This window comes from Syngnathoides biaculeatus, chromosome 5 (assembly GCF_019802595.1).
Source record: "Syngnathoides biaculeatus isolate LvHL_M chromosome 5, ASM1980259v1, whole genome shotgun sequence".
Taxonomy (NCBI): domain Eukaryota; kingdom Metazoa; phylum Chordata; class Actinopteri; order Syngnathiformes; family Syngnathidae; genus Syngnathoides; species Syngnathoides biaculeatus.
The window spans coordinates 10281676-10301218 of record NC_084644.1 but is presented as its reverse complement, the minus strand read 5'-3'; the positions used below and the strand labels follow the sequence as shown (position 1 = coordinate 10301218).

At 43.8% G+C, this 19543-nt stretch overlaps 1 protein-coding gene across 1 annotated transcript; it reads right to left on the bottom strand.

The window, feature by feature from the left end:
* Window positions 1-553: 553 nt before the first annotated feature.
* On the bottom strand, window positions 554-19091 carry capn7 (calpain 7). The gene is made up of 22 exons (XM_061819456.1): window positions 18968-19091; window positions 18753-18867; window positions 18566-18674; window positions 17706-17872; window positions 17059-17126; window positions 16314-16541; window positions 15170-15256; window positions 14835-14961; window positions 14671-14756; window positions 12811-12904; window positions 12597-12743; window positions 10824-10930; window positions 10602-10722; window positions 10395-10539; window positions 9979-10078; window positions 8800-8935; window positions 8657-8732; window positions 7838-7983; window positions 5472-5534; window positions 5183-5313; window positions 1664-1756; window positions 554-865 (listed from the first exon to the last, which is right to left on the bottom strand). Exons 2-22 carry the CDS (start codon window positions 18852-18854, stop codon window positions 721-723), a joined length of 2478 nt encoding a protein of 825 aa, XP_061675440.1. The 5' UTR covers window positions 18855-18867; window positions 18968-19091; the 3' UTR covers window positions 554-720.
* Window positions 19092-19543: the final 452 nt, after the last annotated feature.

Here is a 19543-nt window from a genome sequence, read left to right as displayed (position 1 = left end):
TGATAAATGATAACGTTGCGGTATCACAATCATTTTTGTGTTACCAAACATCAACAATAGTTGAAAAACCCATTACCCTTGATTTCTGATTCCAAACTTGGTCCTAAATTTCATGTGTCTAATGATGACGCGATGAAAGGTTTTTATGGTTTCACAATCGTAACGGCCCTCGGAGGGAAACGGGAACTCCAATGCGGCCCGCGACAAAAACCGGTTTGACACCCCTGCCCTAGTGCAGTATAGAAACCTTCATTTGAAAACCTGAAACGGTTGTGAAACCCTACTTTAAAACCCTGACGCTCTTTTGAAACCCTAACCCCGTTTTGAAACGCTACCTAGACAACCTTAACCCGGTTTTGAACCCCTATGTCAGTTTTGTTAAACCGCACTTTGAACCTGTAACCCTGTTAGAAACCCGACTTGACTGCTGCCCTCTGTTTTGAAACCTCGCTTTTTCAAACCCTTTCAGAAAGCTTAAAACTCTCCAACCCGTACTTTGAAACCCTCATTTCAAATACCTTTCCCGTCAAATGACCTGATGCCAGCAGGACCTGCATATGGATTTATTCAGACAGCTCCATAATTCGCCATAATAATATACATTTGATGATTGTGGGCAGTTTGTCTGTTAAAAAGCGCTTGTCGGGTCAACGTTTGGCTTGATGACACATTGAGTCCACTTGTGGTGTCACCATTTTCAGCATGGGGGGGTCGGATCGCTCATTGCAGCTGCGCCACTTTGAGGGGGGAGATGCTGGCGAAGTCCAGGAAGAAGGGTCCTTCTTGTTTGGGCAGGAAGGTGGTGGGCACCACGTTGTAGACGCCCGCCGGGACGTGCTCGGCGTCCATGTAGCAGAAGCCGCATCTGCCGGGAACGCACGAACGCAACGTGAGGACATTGCGTCGAAGGAACCCGTCGTCTCCCGATCCCAATGACAAACCTCAACATTGCTTTGAAATCCACATTTGAAACTGGAACTTTACTTTGACAGCCCGAGTAGAAACTTTCATCCGTTTTTGAAACCCTAACCTTGCCGCTTATCCTCACAAGTAGTGTTGTATACTCAGTAATACTTGCTGTTCCACGTGTGTTCCAGTAGCAGTTTTTTTTCACTATTTACAATTACCATAACATCAATACTCACTTTCTGTTAGACCATCTATGGAATTTCACTTGATACAGTATATGTTAGTAGACTTTTGCTACATGAAATTCTATCATTTGCTTGAGTTTTTTTTTTTTTTTTGGGGGGGGGGTTCAAATACACAATGTCCATCCATCCATCCATCATCCATCCATCCATCCATCCATCCATCCATCCATCCATCTATCCATCTATCCATCCATCCATCCATCTTCTTTGCCACCTATCCTCACGAGTAGTGTCGTATACTCTAATACTTGCTGCTCCATGTGTGTTTAAGTAGCAGGTTTTTTTTTTTTTCAATATTTACAATTACCATAACATCAATACTCATTTTCTGTTAGCCCATCTACGGAATTTCACACTATACAGTATGTTAGTAGACTTTTGCTATATGAAATTGTATTATTTGCGGGTTTGAGAATCCTGTCTCGAAACCTTCACGCGCGACACGCATCTTAAAATAAGAAGGAAGAAAGTTTGACGCATCCCTGCAGGGTGGGCGGCGTGGGGCGTACCGATAATCTCCGCTGCTCCTCTTGGGTGTGGAAGTGGAGGTGGGGTCACTGGTGGTCGACACGGTAACCATCTCGAAGCCCACGCTGTACTGCCTGAGGACGTACGCAAAGCCATCGTCAGCACACATACAAACACATTTTATTCCGTTATGGCATTTCATATCATATATGCATTAAAATTAAGACGGCAGAATTTCAACTTTTTTTTTTTTAATGGAAGTGACAAATAGCTTGAAGCAACCACACTTTGCCTCTTTTCTGTACAAACGTACAAGCGAGAGTGACAACCAGAACACTAATAATAAAAAAACGTAATTTCATAAATTTCTTTAAATATATTTACAGAATGTGGGAGGGGGAAAATTATAGGTCTAGACTTTATATATTTATTTGTAATTTAAATATAGAATTTATATAATCGTAATTTACAATATATATATTTATATTTGTCTAGATTTGTCTCAATAGCAGAGATTGTACTTTTTATATTGCTGTTTTTAATATTTTATATAAAGTAGAGGTTGATTTGGACTGTAAAAATTGTGCAAATCATTGGAATTTCTGCATATGAACAGTAAATACATATTTGTGTAGTCCTCCATGAAAGCAGACTGACTAAATTTGTGTTGAATGAAAATAAGACATTTGCAAAGATCTGCTTTTACTTTGGAAAACAACGATCGGCATTTTCTTCCAACATGTGATGGACCAAAACGGGAAGTGAATCTGAATCAATTCATGTTTCGTGGAATTTTCCGCTCTATCATATTTCAAATACAGCCTTGTTTAATTTTTTGTTTTGTTTTTAAAAACGACAAATGAATCAGTTATTAGGCGGCACGGTGGGTCAGCTGGTTGGCCTCACAGCTCTGAGGACTCGGGTTCGATCCCGGACCCGCCTGTGTGGAGTTTGCACGTTCTCCCCGTGCCTGCGTGGCTTTTCTCCGGGCACTCCGGTTTCCTCCCACAACCCAAAACCATGCAACATGTGATGGACCAAAACAGGAAGTGAATCAGAATCAATTTATGTTTTGGGGAATTTTCCACACTGTCATGTTTGAAATATAGCTTTGTTTAATTATTATTTTTTCAAAGACGACGAATGAATCAATTATTAAATTAGTGTTAATGAAATCTGCTGGATGTTTGCGATCACTTACTAAAAACCGAGCGCCTTGGATGGCAGAACGTTCAAAATCTTTTGCATCGCAGAAAAAAAAAAAAAAAAAAAAAAAGTTCGAGTTGACAAGGACGACATAACGGATGCTAGGGGGGGGGGGGATGAGCGGGGGGGGGGGGGGGGGGTGACATGCGGCAACAATGCCGCTTTTTGTTCCAACTTGACCGGCGTGTTGAACAAGTGAGCGTTTCTCAAATCAGTGGGACGACACAGGACTAGATAACAAAAAAAAGAAAAAGAAAAATGACAGACGACGGGCCAGACTCAGGCTTTGCGCTGACGGTTTTCACCATGACAACTTCGGGAGAGCGCTGCGAGCGGCTAATTGATTTGAAATGATGGGATTGAAAGTGATTGCGGAGGACAAGCAAACACTTTGTAACGGCACTTTGAGTTAGTCGGTAACAGAAAATAAATTGATCGCTGATCATTTTAGGCGAGCATGCAAGCGCGCACACAACAACGCTTTGTCTGATTCAACTGGTCCCGAGCGCCGGGAATTGGATTATCTGCCCGTCCTGCGTGACTTCATACCCGGGGGGATGGGGGGACAACAACAACAACAAAAAAAGGCGCTCTGAGAGAGGCCAGGACAAAATGTCACAGTGCGCTAAAATGATCCCGATGCACGGAAATGCGGGGATAAAACCGGCTGAGGTGATATGGCGTGACTCCATCTTGTGACTGGATCAAAGTCTGTTTGTGTGCATGCAAAACATTTGACTGCAAGATGAAAGTGCAACAACTACAATGAAAAATGATTATTCATTTCGTCCAAATAATAGAACTTTATTCGGTGATCATTGCCAATGACGTAAAATGACAGGTAGAGTAATGAAGGGCTTTCCGAGGAGACCGCAGGAGACCTTCATGACCGCACAACCAACGCTAAAATACATAAAATGATAAATACCTTCTTGGGGATCATGCTCATTTTGACTGATTATCAAACCAATCATTTTTGATCGGTTTTCGAACGAAAATTTCGAGATTTTTTTTGCTTTGGTTTTCGAACTAAAATCGGTATTCGAACGCCCCGTCCAGGTGACCCACGACGATTTGTTATTGTGCTTTTGAACGCACCCCCGCAAAAAACGGTGTAACGATGTAACGCACCACGCGAGACGCATCCAGTTGACCCACACACTCCTCTGCCCTTGGACGTTTCCCAGTACAGTTTCAAATTTTCTTCAAATTGACAACATTAAACCCCAATCATGGCTCCAATTAAGGAAAGTGGAACTGCTGGTGCTGAAAAAGGGAAAGTGGTGCGTAAAACTGTCGACTTCAAGGAGGATTTGATAGCCGAGCACGAATCTGCCGTGCGTGTTTTCTGAGCTATGGAAGAAGTATGGCATGGCGAAAAGGACGATCGGCACCATCGTGAAACACAAGGATGCCCTCAAAGCAAGTGATGTCGCTAAAGGAGCAACCGTGTTGACCAAGGGGAGGCCGCAGATCTTGGAGGAAGTCGAAAAGTTGCTTCTTATTTTACGAGAACGAGCAGCAGTTAGCCCGGGATATTGTTGGCGAGGAAGGGAGGAGACGAAGGATGTCTCAAGTGACGATATTAAAGCTATCTGCGCTAAATGGAACGACACCCATAATTTTGTAGAACTCCATCACCCGAATAAAGCTGAATGTTGCAGAGGACTGCAAAATTTTAATGATGTTGTTATGAGCCACTTCAGAAAAGTGCTTAAAAGATGGCAGAAACAAAGATTATATTCGTTCTTTGTGAAAAAGGGGCGAGTCAACCCCACCGAAGACATGTGAAACTGTTGTTTTGCATTGCTTTTTTCTTTTGTTCCTTTAACCCTACCTCTAGTTGCAAGTTGTTAATTTTTTTTACGTTACCTACTTTGTGTGCAAATAAAAAACTATTTGTTTTTCCACCCTCATTGCTTGTTTAAAGTTATTCTGCACTTTTGTTAATAAAAAAAGGTTTACAAGGCTGGGGGCCGAGTCGCTACTGATACGGCAATGCAATCCCAGCCTAGGATACTCTCCTGGGCTAAAGCATACATTTTAAGCAATAAATAAATATATTTCTTAAATGATTTAATTCTATAAAGTATTTCAACTATATATGCATTTCTACTATGCAGTTTATTATCAGGAAAAGCTAAAAAAACCAAACTATTTTTTAGTCTTGGAACGCATTATTTCATTTTCCGTTCATTGTAATGGGAAAACGTGCTTTGGTTTTCAACCAGCCTTTTGGAAGGAATTGTGTTCGAGAACCAAGGCACCAATGTATATGCTGCCAAATACCGAAGGTGAAGAGTGAGGTTTTTGGAGCACAACAAACAAACAGGTCAACGGTGGCGCTAACTGACCTGGAACCTCGAAGTTCTATGAGCAGAGGACCGGCCCGGTCCAGCTGCAGCTGGTAGATGGGGTTGTTCTTGTACGAATCCTTGTAGTTGCCGCAGCCGCCGGCGCTGGCGCCCTTCCACTGGCCGTTAATCTGAGCAGCACACACGAGGCGTTAACGAACCGACAAATGAAGGAAACACATAGACACACACGCACACAAGAGCAAGACAAAAATCACAAAATGCACAAGAGCAACACACCAAAACAAAAGCCCACGCACACATGTTGTTTCTGTTGGTGGTGACGTACCCTCTTAGTGTGTGTGAAGGGATTTGGGATCTTGGAAAAGTTGAATTTGCAACCAGAGTAAACCTGCAGAAATGAAGACAACAACAAAAAAGAGATTCAGATTAGCAACAAAGCACACCATGAGCAGCCCTTTCCTGACCAAAGGGTTGGGTCACCTCCACTATGACTTTCATCATCCTTTTTTTTTTTTTTTTTTTTTTAAATATGCCAGGAAATTGAGAAATTTTCTTTTCTACACTCTGGGCTCCACTTCCGCAATTAGAGCCGCCCGCCTTGTTGCAACACCCGAGTGGACCGCTGGTCATTCTGGTAAAGGAAGCTGGACTTGCCATCGACCCAGCACGATATTCAATTGTGAAACAGAATAATGTCAATAACATCAAGATTATTCCTATGAGAAGGAATGACACGTTTGTCACTTTCATAAATTAAAAAAACTGCCTAAATTGTGTTTTTAAAACAGAAAAAAAAAACACTTGTTTATACATGTGACATGCTATCCATAATTTGGAATTTATTGGAGAGAGAGAGAGAGAGAGAGAGAGAAAGAGAGAGAGAGAGCTATCTAGCTAGCAAGATGGATGGATGGAGAGAGAGAGAAACTATCTGGCTAGCATGATGGATGAATGGATAGAGAAAGAGAGCAATATCTAGCTAGCAAGATGGATGGATGGATGGATGGATAGAGTGAGGGAGAGAGCTATGTGGCTAGCAAATATAGATAGATAGATAGATGGACAGGTGGATGGATCGAACCATCCATAGATAGATAGATAGATGAGAGAGAGAACTATGTAGCTAACAAGATGGATGGATGGGTGGGTGGATGGATAGCTATCTAGCTAGCAAGATGGATAGATAGAGACCGAGAGAGTGCTATCTAGCTAGCAAGATGGATGGATGGATAGAGAGAGCGAGGAAGAGAGAGAGAGAGAGCGAGAGAGAGCTATCTAGCTAGCAAGATGGATGGATTGGATTGATAGATATCTAGCTAGCAAGGAGGATAGAGAGAGAGAGAGAGAGAGAGAGAGAGAGAGAGAGAGAGAGAGAGAGATGAGAGAGAGAGCTTTCGAGCTAGCAAGATGGATGGGTGGGTGGGTGGATAGATATCTAGTAGCAAGGACGATAGAGAGAGAGAGAGAGAGAGAGAGAGAGAAGAGACGAGAGAGAGAGAGAGAAGAGACGAGAGAGAGAGCTATCTAGCTAGCAAGATGGATGGATGGGTGGGTGGGTGGATAGATATCTAAGCTAGGACGAGAGAGAGAGAGAGAGAGAGAGAAGAGAGACGAGAGAGAGAGCTATCTAGCTAGCAAGATGGATGGATGGATGGATGGGTGGGTGGGTGGATAGATATCTAGCTAGCAAGGACGATAGAGAGAGAGAGAGAAGAGACGAGAGAGAGAGCTATCTAGCTAGCAAGATGGATGGATGGATTGATGGAGAGATAGAGAGCTATGAAGCTAGCAAGATGGATGGAGAGAGAGAGAGGAGAGAGAGAGGAGAGAGAGAGAGAGAGAGAGAGAGAGAGAGAGAGAGAGAGGAGAGAGAGAGAGAGAGAGCTATCTAGCTAGCAAGATGGTCATTCTGGAAAAGGAAGCCGGACTTACCAGTGACCCAGCACTATATTCAATTGTGAAACAGAATAATGTCAATAACATCAAGATTGTTCCTGTGCGGAGGAATGGCACGTTTGTCGCTTTCATAAATAAAATTAAAAAATGCCTATATTGTTTTTTTTAGAACAGAAAAAAAACCACTTGTTTATACATGTGACACACTATCCATATCTTGGAATTTATAGCACCTTCCTGTGAATAAAAGCACAAAAACAAAAACAACAAAGTGCAATATTTGGAGCGGGACAAACGCGATTGGACAAGGAGAATTTGGGTGTTTTGCAGCAAATCTCCTGAGAACCAGCAGACTATAAATCCTGCGTCTCACTTCAACGCGCATTCGGCTGTCAGTACCAGATTGATTTTTATTCTTAATAACACGACAAATCCATTCATTTTGCGTTCGACAGGGTTCGTGTGCTGAAAGCTTCCTGAGAAGTCGTGAGGCGGATTGCACGGGAACCAAATAAACACCTGAAAATGTTTACAACCATTTATATTGATGGGTTACAACACCAGGTGTCAAACTCAAGGGCTGGGGGCCAGATGCGGCCCGGCACATCGTTTTATGTGGCCCGCGAAAGCAATTCTCTTTGTTTAAATTGCAAATTATCTTCACTTTTAAACAACACAGAGATTTAGAAAGACCACCAAAAAGTGAAAAGGTGAATTTTTCAACCGTGAATGGCTGAATTTGTGATTTGTGAGAATGCAGGCGGTCGCAGCAGCAGCAGGAGTTTGTTTTCCTACCCTCAGCGTGTAGTTGATGGTGTTCTGCTTCTCGTACTGCGACACCACCAGCGTGAACGTGTGCGACCCGGCGCTGGTCAGACGGATCTTGGTCAGGTAGTGGGGGCTGTTGATCCGGATGCCGTCGATGTAGGGCGGGGGCTCAGCTGTGCGAGAAGAACAAGAATCATTGTAGTTTGCAGTGGTCAACAATAAGGTGAAGACAAAAAAAAAAAAAGCTTGACTTACTAGCAATAAACCACAAAAAAAAATTTAAACAATGAATGTTTTTTTTCATTTTTTAAATATATATTCTAGCATATTCTCCCTTATGCGAGTTAGAAATAGCATATCAATGTGTGTCTTGATATGCTATATATCAAGCCAACTAATTAAAACATGAATTATCATTTTTTTTAGTGTCACCTCCCAAAACAAAAAAAATTTAAATGGTGTCAGATTGATGTTATTTCCTGTCATATCATGTGCTATGTGTCACATTTATGTGCATATTAATGGGTTCATTTTCATGGTAAAACACATTTCTGTAATCAAATATTTCATTTCTTCACACATTTCTTTGTCTTACATGTAAGGACATCGATTCTACAGTTTTGTCCTTAATTGCAAATGAAAATATAATATATACTGTACGAGTTTCTAATATTTTGGTTACTCTATCAGAAAGGCCCTCCAGTATGATGCCATTATGATATGATGTTGCTGTATCTTGGGACTCATTTGATGTACGTGTACCTAATGTTTTGCCATTTTTTTTGTCGGTTAGGCCGGAGGTTCCAAAGCAAAAACTTAGCACCTGACTCTTCAAAGGTATCAGACCTGGATAGTAAACCTTCTTGCCGTCCGTCTTGTAAACAACCAACGTGATGAACTCTCGGTTCTGCGCAAAATCCTCCTGTAATATGAACGACAAATCCCATTATGCATTCTGCGATGAAGTCGCTGTCTTTCATCCTTCTGACCTTGTCTGTGATGTGCCTGGAGAGCAGCACCCACACGGCGGCGCCCCCTGCTGGACACTGCACCTCCAGCTTGTACTGCGGGTTGTTGGCGAGGCTGTAGACGTCCTTGACCGGGCCCTGTTTTCCATCCCAGCTGCTGCATGACGCACAAGCACAACACACACTTGAGGCTGCGGGGTCCGGATCGACATCAACGTGAGCACAACTCAACTATACAGCTCGTGCACGTGACGTCACTATTTTCACGGCGCCATATTGTGGGGGGGACATTGAACCAGAGGAGAATATTCACAATTGCCGAGACTTGTTGCGCTGTTGATTGTTACAACAGACGAGACAGATCTTCAAAGTGATAATTCTGTGGAATTCCAGCTGAAAAGCCCAGAAAATATCGAGTGGATTTCGCCAATTAAACGTGATGGATGGAGCCCAACCAAATGCACGCGACTTTGTAGCAATGGCTTCATTTTAGGTAGGAATTATTCTTCTCAATCGCAAATTCCCAAGAAGTATTTATAATGCCAAGTTGGTTCATTTGAGAACAATGCGTATTTAAAATAAAAAAGTCTGTCACGGAGAAGTTTACCAAAGTTTAACGTGTGGCCGCAACACACTTCGAGGAGCTGACTCGTTGTCTTATTTTTTTTTTCCCAATCGAAATTTCATGAATGCGATTTTGTGTAAAACCAGGGGTCATTTATTTAAATATTGGTATTTGTCTTGAAAAAATCTGAGTGGCTCCATCACTATGTGGAATTTATTCTTGATTGAGAACATATCCAGCAACCAAGTATTTGTACGCGTCCCGACTTTTTTACGCTTTCAAACATTTCCGTGTAAATCTCGACGACTTTCTCACCAGATCCATGTGTAGATCCAGTTGTTCAAGACAAGCGGAAGCGGGTTAACGGTCCACTTTCTTATCGGCGAAAACATCGACTTCGGCATTAAATATGGGTCCTCTATGCCGAGTGTTTCTCATTTTTCCATGTACCTTCGTTTATTATCACCTTCTAAATGTTTAACGGTATCAGACAAAACTCTGGGCGTCGTGCTATAAGACGTATTTTCACGTCGTCTCCAATCGTCGAATGGTTTGTTTGACAGACACTTGCGGCCAGTGACGTGATTTGATGACGTAGGTGCACGAGCTCTATTCGCTCAGGTTTACACACGAACCTGTGGATGCAGGTGGATTCTTTAAAGAGGCCGGGGTTCCAACTCAGGTAGATGACATCATAGTACTGACACAAGTCCTCCCAGGCGATCCAAAACACACCTAAAAATACAAAATGAAAAATGTCACTAGCGATTAGCAATGGGACTAAATATATGACAATATGATTGAATTTTGGTGTAATCGACCGAAAGAAAACAAGTTTTCCAACCTACTGTGGCATATTACATAGTCCTGCCTTAATATAGTTTTTACAAACACACACAATTTGCCACTCTCATAAAATAATAATAAATCTGATGCCCGAGGTTGCCATGATGACAAAAGCTGGTTAGTGTCAGATCAGACACAACTGTATCGTAAATTAGTCTGCGATTGTCAACTCAACCAATCCTGCAAACTGTCAGTTCCCCAATACCGTTATCAAACTTCTGTGCCGTCTTGGGGTCAAAGTTGAGGTATTTGAGGAGCTCGGGAGTCCAGTTCTTCTCGTCGCGCTCGCTGTAGCGCCCCTTCCAGCGCAAGTGGCTCCACGGGTTCTTCAGCTGAAGGAAGCGCATGTTCTGCAAGAGGCTGCGGGTTAGAAGCGGGACTTTGGTGCAAGCGCTCTGTTGCGCAGGCCAACCTTGTATTCCCTGATGTCGAGGACGGCGTAGGCGTGAGTTGGCACCAAGCCCCAGCGTTCCCCTTCTTCCTCGGTCATCACGCCGGTTGCCGTGGTGATGAGGACGTCGCCTCTGTGGAACCTGTGAATGCGAAGGCACCCAAAGATGATTCAAATGATATTTTGGGAAAACAACAAGGTCATAAAGAAGGAGGTGAAGGTCCACAACGGAGAGACGCTCACCTTTGGAAGAGCATGCGGAAAGTGTCGTCCTTGCTGAACGACTGATTGTCCGAGTGCATAGCGATGCGTTCGGGGATCCAGCCAGTGAGTGCGTGAAGATCGATGTTCTGGCCAAGAAAAAAAGAAGGAAGATGAGCAATACACAGGCAGTCCTCGGTCTACGACTGAGATCCATTCCTACAGTGGCGACTTAACTTGAATTTCGACTTTAGTCGGATTCCACCATTAAAGTCGGAATTTACATCAAAATACTTTGTATAAAAAAAAGAAATACATTGGAATAAACAAGATGATGTACTTAGCATGACTGCTGAGAGGTGGATGGGGAAGAAGAAGGGGAGGCTGTTAGCCTTTACAAAGAAACCTGGTCCTCGATCCTCTCCATCTCGACTAGGATCAAAGAACCTTGTTTTGTGATCATTGTATCCGACACAGGAACGGAACCCTTCACATGTGCTAAAATATACAGGCTTTGTCTTTAATAATTGTCACCACGGTCGACCGACTGAAGCCTTGGTGGTGTTGGTGTTGGTGTTTTATGATCTTGAGCTTCGTTTCCATGGTCATGGATTTTCTTTTGGCTGCAGAAGCATTGCTAAAAGACACAGCTTTCTTCTTTGGAGTGATAATGTCCAAAAGGGATGGCGAAAAATGCGAAGATACAAACACGGACAAGCATTAGCCGGACAAAATGACGGACGGGGGACGGGCGTTGTAAAGTCGAAACGTCTTAGGTTGAGACAGTCTTAACCCGAGGTCTCCCTGTGGGAAAACGAGAGACCCAACTTGAGAATTTTTCAATCAAAGAGTCATCATTTGTGATACGAGGCCTGTACAGTGGTGGCAAACGCCACTCCTTAGCCAGATAAACCCGCTTTACACGAAGCCTTGTATTCCAATTAGAATCAGTTTAACAGCCCAAATGGAATAAATATGCTTCCTATAAACACCTCAATCGGAATAAACAGGCTAAATCCATATGGAATTTCATTCCGATTCACAAGCTTGGACAACTATTCCTTATGCCGATCTGATCAGAAGTCCATTTCCGTCATATAAACCGTGACTTGGAAAAGATGTGGACTGCGGTGCGTGCGTGAACGTCGAAGGCTGTCTTAACATAAATGTCCGCTGATGTCATCCTTTTCGCACCTCAAAATGTGGCATCTTTCCACCGGAGCTGCTCTGCGACTGAGATGTTTTTACCTACTTTTAGCTTGTTTTTAACCATGCCCTTTGCTTTAATAAAAGCACAACAGCAATCACAACTACTGCGCTCAGTAGACGACTGACCGCCATTGTGATCAATCACCTGATAGTTACATCAATCGCTGCATCTGTTGCGATGAAATGCAGTGCATGTTAAACACTGATGCGCAATAGATAATGTCATACGTAAAGAAAGATTTAATTTAACTTGAATTTAAGATTTAAGTTTCATGTTAAACTTAAGTTAGCCTTAGGAAGGCCCCTGCTAGCTTAATGGTAACACATAATGGAAAACCCCACAGACAGAATAAAGGCAAGCATGAATAGTTGAAGCAAAAGATATTTCACCACCAACGGTGGAGCAACATGTAGAAAGACAATATCCCGCGCCGAAATAGATTAATAGCTCTTCCACTTGTTTCAGTGGGCTCAAGCTACTGTAGAAGCAAGAGAAGATGAGGTGCATGGGATGAAAGAGGAGGAGGAGAACATGAGGAAGACATGCAGAAGGGAGGTGAAGACCACCCGCAGAAGACGACGAGGGGCACGTGCAACACCACCTACCGAATTGGATCCCGGGAAGTCGTACCCTCCCATCACCTTCATGTAGGCCTTCTCGATGAGCGACACCCACAGCTCGTTCCTGTTGCTGGAGTACGAGCACAGCATCTCGCCGCCGTGATCCACCGGTAGAAGGTCGTCGATGATCACCTGAGTGAGAAGACGCCGGAACCGTCGACCCTTCCGGTCTTTCTTCTTTTGTGTGTGAAACTTTTACCTTCCTGGGCACGCCGTTGATGTGCAACTTGACCATGTACTTCCCGCACGGATTGTACTCGGGCTCCCCTCGTCGGTTCTGAGGGTAGATGATGCTGAAACCCACATCAGGATGTTTTGCTTTTTTACTGCGGTCGGTTGCGACTTCCTGTTTCGTTCCCAGTCGCCCTCAGGCGCTGCGACCTTTTTCGATTCTGTGACAGGTCTTGCGGTGGATTTGACTTTATTTCGGTTTTGCTTCTGTTAAACCCGGTTTAGCACAATTACTGCTTTTGTTTCGCTAGGTTGCTGGTTCTGGTTCTCTCTGTTTGAGCAAAGACTGCAGCTGGGCAATTTAGCTGTTAAATAAAATCTCCAAATCTATATTCCTTTTTTTTTATACACATAATGTGCAATTAAGTGCTTCCTCTTCACAAACAATGATCTCCTTTCAAAACATATACCAGTATTTCGTTTTCCCACAGCTCGCAGAACCGTCCCCGTTCACATGATCGTCATTTCTGTACTTTGGGAAAAATTGTGAGTGACTCAAAAGTGGAGCGTCAAACGTTTTGTATGTCCGGTGGCATCGGCTCTCGTTGTGTGTTTTTATTTTGCGTGTCTTATGTGAGTGTTTAATACTGTCCTAATTATGTTATCTGTTGTTTTAGTAGGAATAAAACTCGTTTTTTTTTTTTTGTTTTTTTTTTAATAAATAGTCGGTTGCTAAAAGGGTTGGAAAAATTGCTAAGTTGGCAACACGGATTGTGTGGTTTCTTTTTAAATATATATTTTCCTATTTTCCCTCTGTTTGCTCCCATGTTGTTAGTGTTAGCAGTTCAAGAGAGCTACACAAGCCAGAGAAAAAAACCCCGCCAATTTTGAAAAATCATCCTCAGCTATAAACCCAGCCTCTAGCTAAGTAGCTGCCACACGGTTGTGACTTGTGGTAAATAGGTAGAATATCTTATGTCTGTGTTATGTTTAAATGATTTATCTTACATTGTTTCATGGCCGCACATTAGCAAGAATAAGTCACTCACTGTGATTTGACGAGCACGATCATGCTCGTGGACCATCACACTCGCAAATCTGCACAGTCGAGCATGAAAAATCACGCGTGTAAAATTTGTTATGAGGAGAAAAAGTAGATATTGAAATACGTCGCTTATTTTGTGTAGTCTTGACATTAATTTACGTGTTTATTTCATAAATGTTCTTAACTAATCAAGCATGCTCCTAAACAATCAGTATTCACCCGGAAACAGGAAATGCAAGTTAACCGTACAAAGCATGTTCGGAAGTGATGCCAAAAGCGCATTTTCAGAGCTGCTTCACGTACTGCGAGCGCATTTACGTCGAAAGTCATCAACATCATGAGCCAAGTCAAAGGAAATTCAGTTACACCAGGAGTGCTCAATCCGTCGATCGCGAGGTAGTGTGACGTCATGCCCCCCCCCCCCCAAAAAAAAAGACGTTAGACTATCATCCACCTCGTCGCTTGATTCAGGTGTGGCCAATATGTCGAGCGCAGGCAGTCTCGCAAGTCGGCCTCCTCTTTACGGCAGTCCCGTGGTGTGTGCCCCCCCACAACAATACATCACGACTGCCGACAGGAATGCTTGTTACAATGTACCGCTACCTTGTTGCCACTAACGCCGATTATGTTGAACTAAAGTTTCAGCATCTTCAAAACCTCGCCGGTATAGACCGCCCGTGTTTATTCCTTGACAAACGACGTTTATAGAGCGTGACATTGAGTAGTCGCTAATCACGTATTTTTGTTCTGCGCGAGCAGGAAGCAAAGCCACCTGCAGGAACGGACAAATACATCGAATGAAATAGGTCCGAAGCCTTGGAACTGGATGAGAACATAGAGTACCTGGTGATGAGCTTCTTATTGTAGCGTCTCTCATAGGCGGCGCTGATGGCCAACGAGGCCACGAAGGAACAGTCCGATACCACCGTCTGCACGCCAAAGCGCTCGCCGTAAGCCGAAAGCAAATTTGAGTCGACGAAGAGAAGGAGAAAGAGAGTCACGCCGACCTGCTTGATGCTGAAGCTGGACACGGACATGATCATGGTGGGATTGGTGCAGACCTCGTCGGGTCGGACCCAGCGGGAGAAGATGGCTTTCTGCTTGGGCGACAGAGCCAGGTTGCCCGTCTTGTCCCTGCGTAAATAAAGAAAGAAAGATATGGATGGATGGATGGATGGATGGATGGATGGATAGATAGATAGATAGATAGATAGATAGATAGATAGATAGATAGATAGATAGATAGATAGATAGATAGATAGATAGATAGATAGATATAGATAGATAGATAGATAGATAGATAGATAGACAGACAGACAGACAGACAGACAGACAGACTCACGAGAAAGGGACGGGAAATGCGAAGCGCTCCTTGAGGTCCACGCTCATGAAGGGAACGTAGGCGATGCCGTTGATTGTCGACGTGCTCCTGCAAACACGTCAGGACGTGAACAGCAGAACGAAAAAAGTAAAAAGACGAATGGGAGGAACATAAGGAAAATAACATGAGGCGAACGTATGGAAGAATGCGTGGAAAGCATGTATGTAAATGTTAGGAAAAGATGCACAGTCGATACTGGAAAAAAACCAAGATGCACATCGTCAACATGTGAATCATATAAGGAACGTAAAAGAACATGGAGAATTATAAGGAACAAATTCATGTAACACAAAGAGAACATGAAAAAAACAAGGAGAATGTTTAAGAACAAAGGGAACATGTGAACAAATGTAAGGAACAGTGTAAGGAAGATGTGGAACAACGTGCAGAAGTGAAGCAATATAATATCGATCCATTTTCTTTGCCGCTTATCCTCACGAGGGTTGCGGGGAGTGCTGGAGCCTATCCCAGCTGTCAACGGGCAGGAGGCGGGGTACACCCTGAACTGGTTGCCAGCCAATCGCAGAGCACATGGAAACAAACAGCCGCACTCACAATCACACCGAGGGGCAATTTAGACTGTCCAATTAATGCAATGTAATATAATAATGTATAAAAGAAGCAGTTTAATTGTCCTTAGATAAGATGTACTACAGTAGGACAATGTCAAGAAGGACATGAAGAAGACTGAGAATGTGAGGAACACATAAAGAAGAACACAGTGAGAACATGTAGATGGTTCTAAGGAAGAGATGTACAAGAACATAAGGAACAAGTTTGGAAAAACGAGGAACACGGCTGAGAAAACACTCTGAACATGTAGAACGCAAGGAGAAGACAAAGAACATAAAGGACTGGTGAAGAAGGACATACGGAGAACATGCTGAAGAACTTGGCACTGAACGTAAGTGAGATAAATGCGGAAGGACAAAAGTAACATGAGGAGGAATAAAGGGAACAGATGCACAAGAAGGGGTGGATGACACATAGAACACGTGTAGAAGAAGAATGAAAGCAAAGACAACGCAAAAGAATAGAAGACCACAAGAACGATAGAAGTAGATCATAAAGGGACACGGGTCAAAGAACCGGAGGAGCGACTCACCTGATGACCTCGATCTCGTCTGACGTGTATCGCTCACCGTGGGGTTCGCTGGACTGGACCGCCCTCACCGGCTGAGGCTGCGGGCGGTCGTGGAGGGAAAAATCGGGACCCAGAGGGAAAAACTGGCGGACGGGTCCCGAGGAGTTGGGCTTGACGCCCGAGGGTCCCGCCTTGTCCTGTGTCGGTGACGGGCCCGACTTGGACTGCGATTGTTTGAGACCTTCGGCCCTGAGGGACACCACAGGACTTTAGTCACGTGAATTTGAAGAATACGGCAACATTAAACAGCGTAGACGAGGGGTGTCAAACACTTTTTTTTTTCTTTTTTCCAGTCCACATTTTAGTCACATTTTCCCTCAGAGGGTCGTTATGACTGTGAAACCATAAAAATGACTATAACACATCATATTTACACATAAAAATTCTGAAGTAGTTTGCAAGGGTAATGGGTTTTTCAATCATTTTTTATGTTTGGTAACACACCGCTACCATTTCTAATAGGACAATTTGAAATTTTGGTACAGATTTTAACAACGATCATGGAAGTCGACAAACATCGTTTGCCTTTGCGGGCCACATAAAATCAAGTGGCGGGCCAGATCTGGCCCGGGTCCCTCAAGTTTGACACCTGTACTTCCGGGTGAGCCCAAAAAATTAAAAAATTTCTAAATCACTTTCCTGCCACCAGGATAATTCCTGGTGGCAGTTGTTTACTAACATTTCAGATTGGTGAAGTAAACGCTACCTGTCTAAAGCCTGATGGGCCAACTGCTTCAGCTTGGTCTGCATAGCCTGGTCAGACGTCTCGTTGGACTGTCGAAACAGGGAGGAAAACATGAGGAACGGGTGGAAATAAACGACTATCAGAATACGGGTTAAAAGAAGGTGAGAACCAAACAGTGGAAAACACGAGGAGCAAATTAGAGGAGATCTTGAAGAGAAGACCAGGAAACATTTGGGGAAAAAAGTTTTGAGGCACACGTACGGACACATGCGGAACACCTTTAGAAGAGATGTAAGAGAACACAAGGGACAAATGTCGTAGAAGATGAGGAACACATGGTAGACCATGAAAAGATACTTGGAGGAACACATTGAAGAGAACGTGAGGAACACGAGGAACCAGAACAGTTGAAGATGAGAGGAAGGCAGTGAAGAATGAAAGGATCGTGACGAGAAAGTGAAGAAGAATTAGCAGTACACGTGCGGAAAATCGTGAACAGAGCATGTAGAACAACGCAGGAAACAAGAATAATAGGAAAACATGGAGGAGAACGCAAAGAGATGCAGAATCACATGAGAAACTACAGGAGAAGAACGCATCTCGAAAACATGACGAGAACATTTGAAACAATAAGAGAAGGACACGGAGAAGAAGAAGAGTGGACCGACCGTCTTGATGCACAGCTCCACGGCCTGAGTGTAGAGCTCCACGGCTTCGACGTCATTTCCCTTGCCGTCCTCCTCGAAGGCCTGCGTGACCAGGAAGTGGGCGCGCTCCAGGTCCACCTGATGGCGAGACTTGAGCGGGTCGCTCTTCTGCGCCTCCGCTGCGCTCACTGAGGGGGGGAGAAGACGGACATTTTACCGCACGGAAAATTCCGTCTGAAAAATGCCGCATTTCAGGCTCATGTAATGTTAAAACTTACTTTGCGTCACCAAATTGGAGAGCATTTTCCTTTTCGATTGAAACACTATTTTCCAGACTTGCAAAAATGTGCACTTTAGTTTTAGTTTGGGTTTTGGTGAGTTAACAAACTCAAACATAAACTTTTAGCAACACGCACACCCAGAGCAGCAAAAGTTGACTGCTACAGTAAAAATATGTTATCAGACTGCACACAACCTGTTTCCTGACACGCGCACAGACATTAAAATACACAGCGCGTGAGGTCAGTCTAGGAAAACCAAAGATATACTGAGCCGACACTTCCTTGTTCGTCTGTGGAATGTCACCGCTAACATTCACACACACACACAAGTATCCATCTTGGAGACATAATTGGAATAATGACAAAAAAAATACATAAACAGTTTAGAACTAAACTGGCAACTAGTCCACACCTTTCACTGTAAAGTATAATTCTCCACGTACGTCCACAGAAATGCAAGCTTTCCACAGTGTGTGTCATCACTTGTCATGTACTAGTCTACGCTACATGATATTATTATAGGTTTATGTGTACTGCTATGTTTTGAAGCCTGTTTTATCAGCTTCTAGTGTTGTTTGTGTGTTCTCGACACGGACTTACACGCATTGTGGAGGGTCTGCACTCGATCCAGATACTCTTTGACTTTGTCCTGGATGCCGTCCAGCTTGGAGCCTGCCATGCCGGCGTAGATGAGAGCCTGGGCGGCCTCCTGGAGCGAAAAAGACGGGGAGTCACGTTTGCGGAGGCGGAAGTGGCTGACATTATCGTGGTCCACGAACTCACTCACCTTATAGTAGAAGACAGCCTCGTTGTATTTGCCATTCTGGTCGTAAGTGACGGCCGTTTGGGCGAATTTCACCGCGTCGAGCTCCAACGCTGCGCTGTCCATTAAGTCAACACAACTTGTTGGCCAAGCGAGTCGCGAAAAACACACAGTTAATTCCCTTCACGTGGACCGCAGGTGACTTCACGGAGCGGGCCACAACGCGGCGACATAATTACGTTCGTGTAAAACAACTGTCACGGATGTCGGGGCCGACGTTGCCCGGTTGAAGTCATTGTTTCTGTGGCAATTCTGACGAACGTCTACCGGAAAACCGGATCAAAACAAGCGCGTTGCTTCCGGGAACGCGGCTCGCGCATGCGCAGCAGGGGAAGCCCGTCGAAACTTCATGTGACGTTCAGGAGCATCAGGGAGAGTAACATTCGTTAAATTTGATAAAAGACGATGAAATCGTGATATTGATTTAGAAGAATGTAATTCTTATTTCCACGACTTTACAGTTCAATTTAACTGTTCCCTTGCGCTTTCTGCACCAAAACAAGAACGGGAAGGCGGCTCGGAAATTCAAATCAAACTGCTTGTGGGGCGTTCAGCTACAGCAGGTAAAACAGAATTATTCTTATTAAAGTTCGAACTTTAACCGGAGGAGAAAAGACGCTGACATACTAGCGTGCATGTAGAAGAATGGTTCTCGACATTGTGACCAATACTTCGTAGTTAATGCAAATCTTTTCATTCCACCGATTGACATTTATCAGCATGTCTTCAACAACACGCAAGGAATTTGTCTCCGG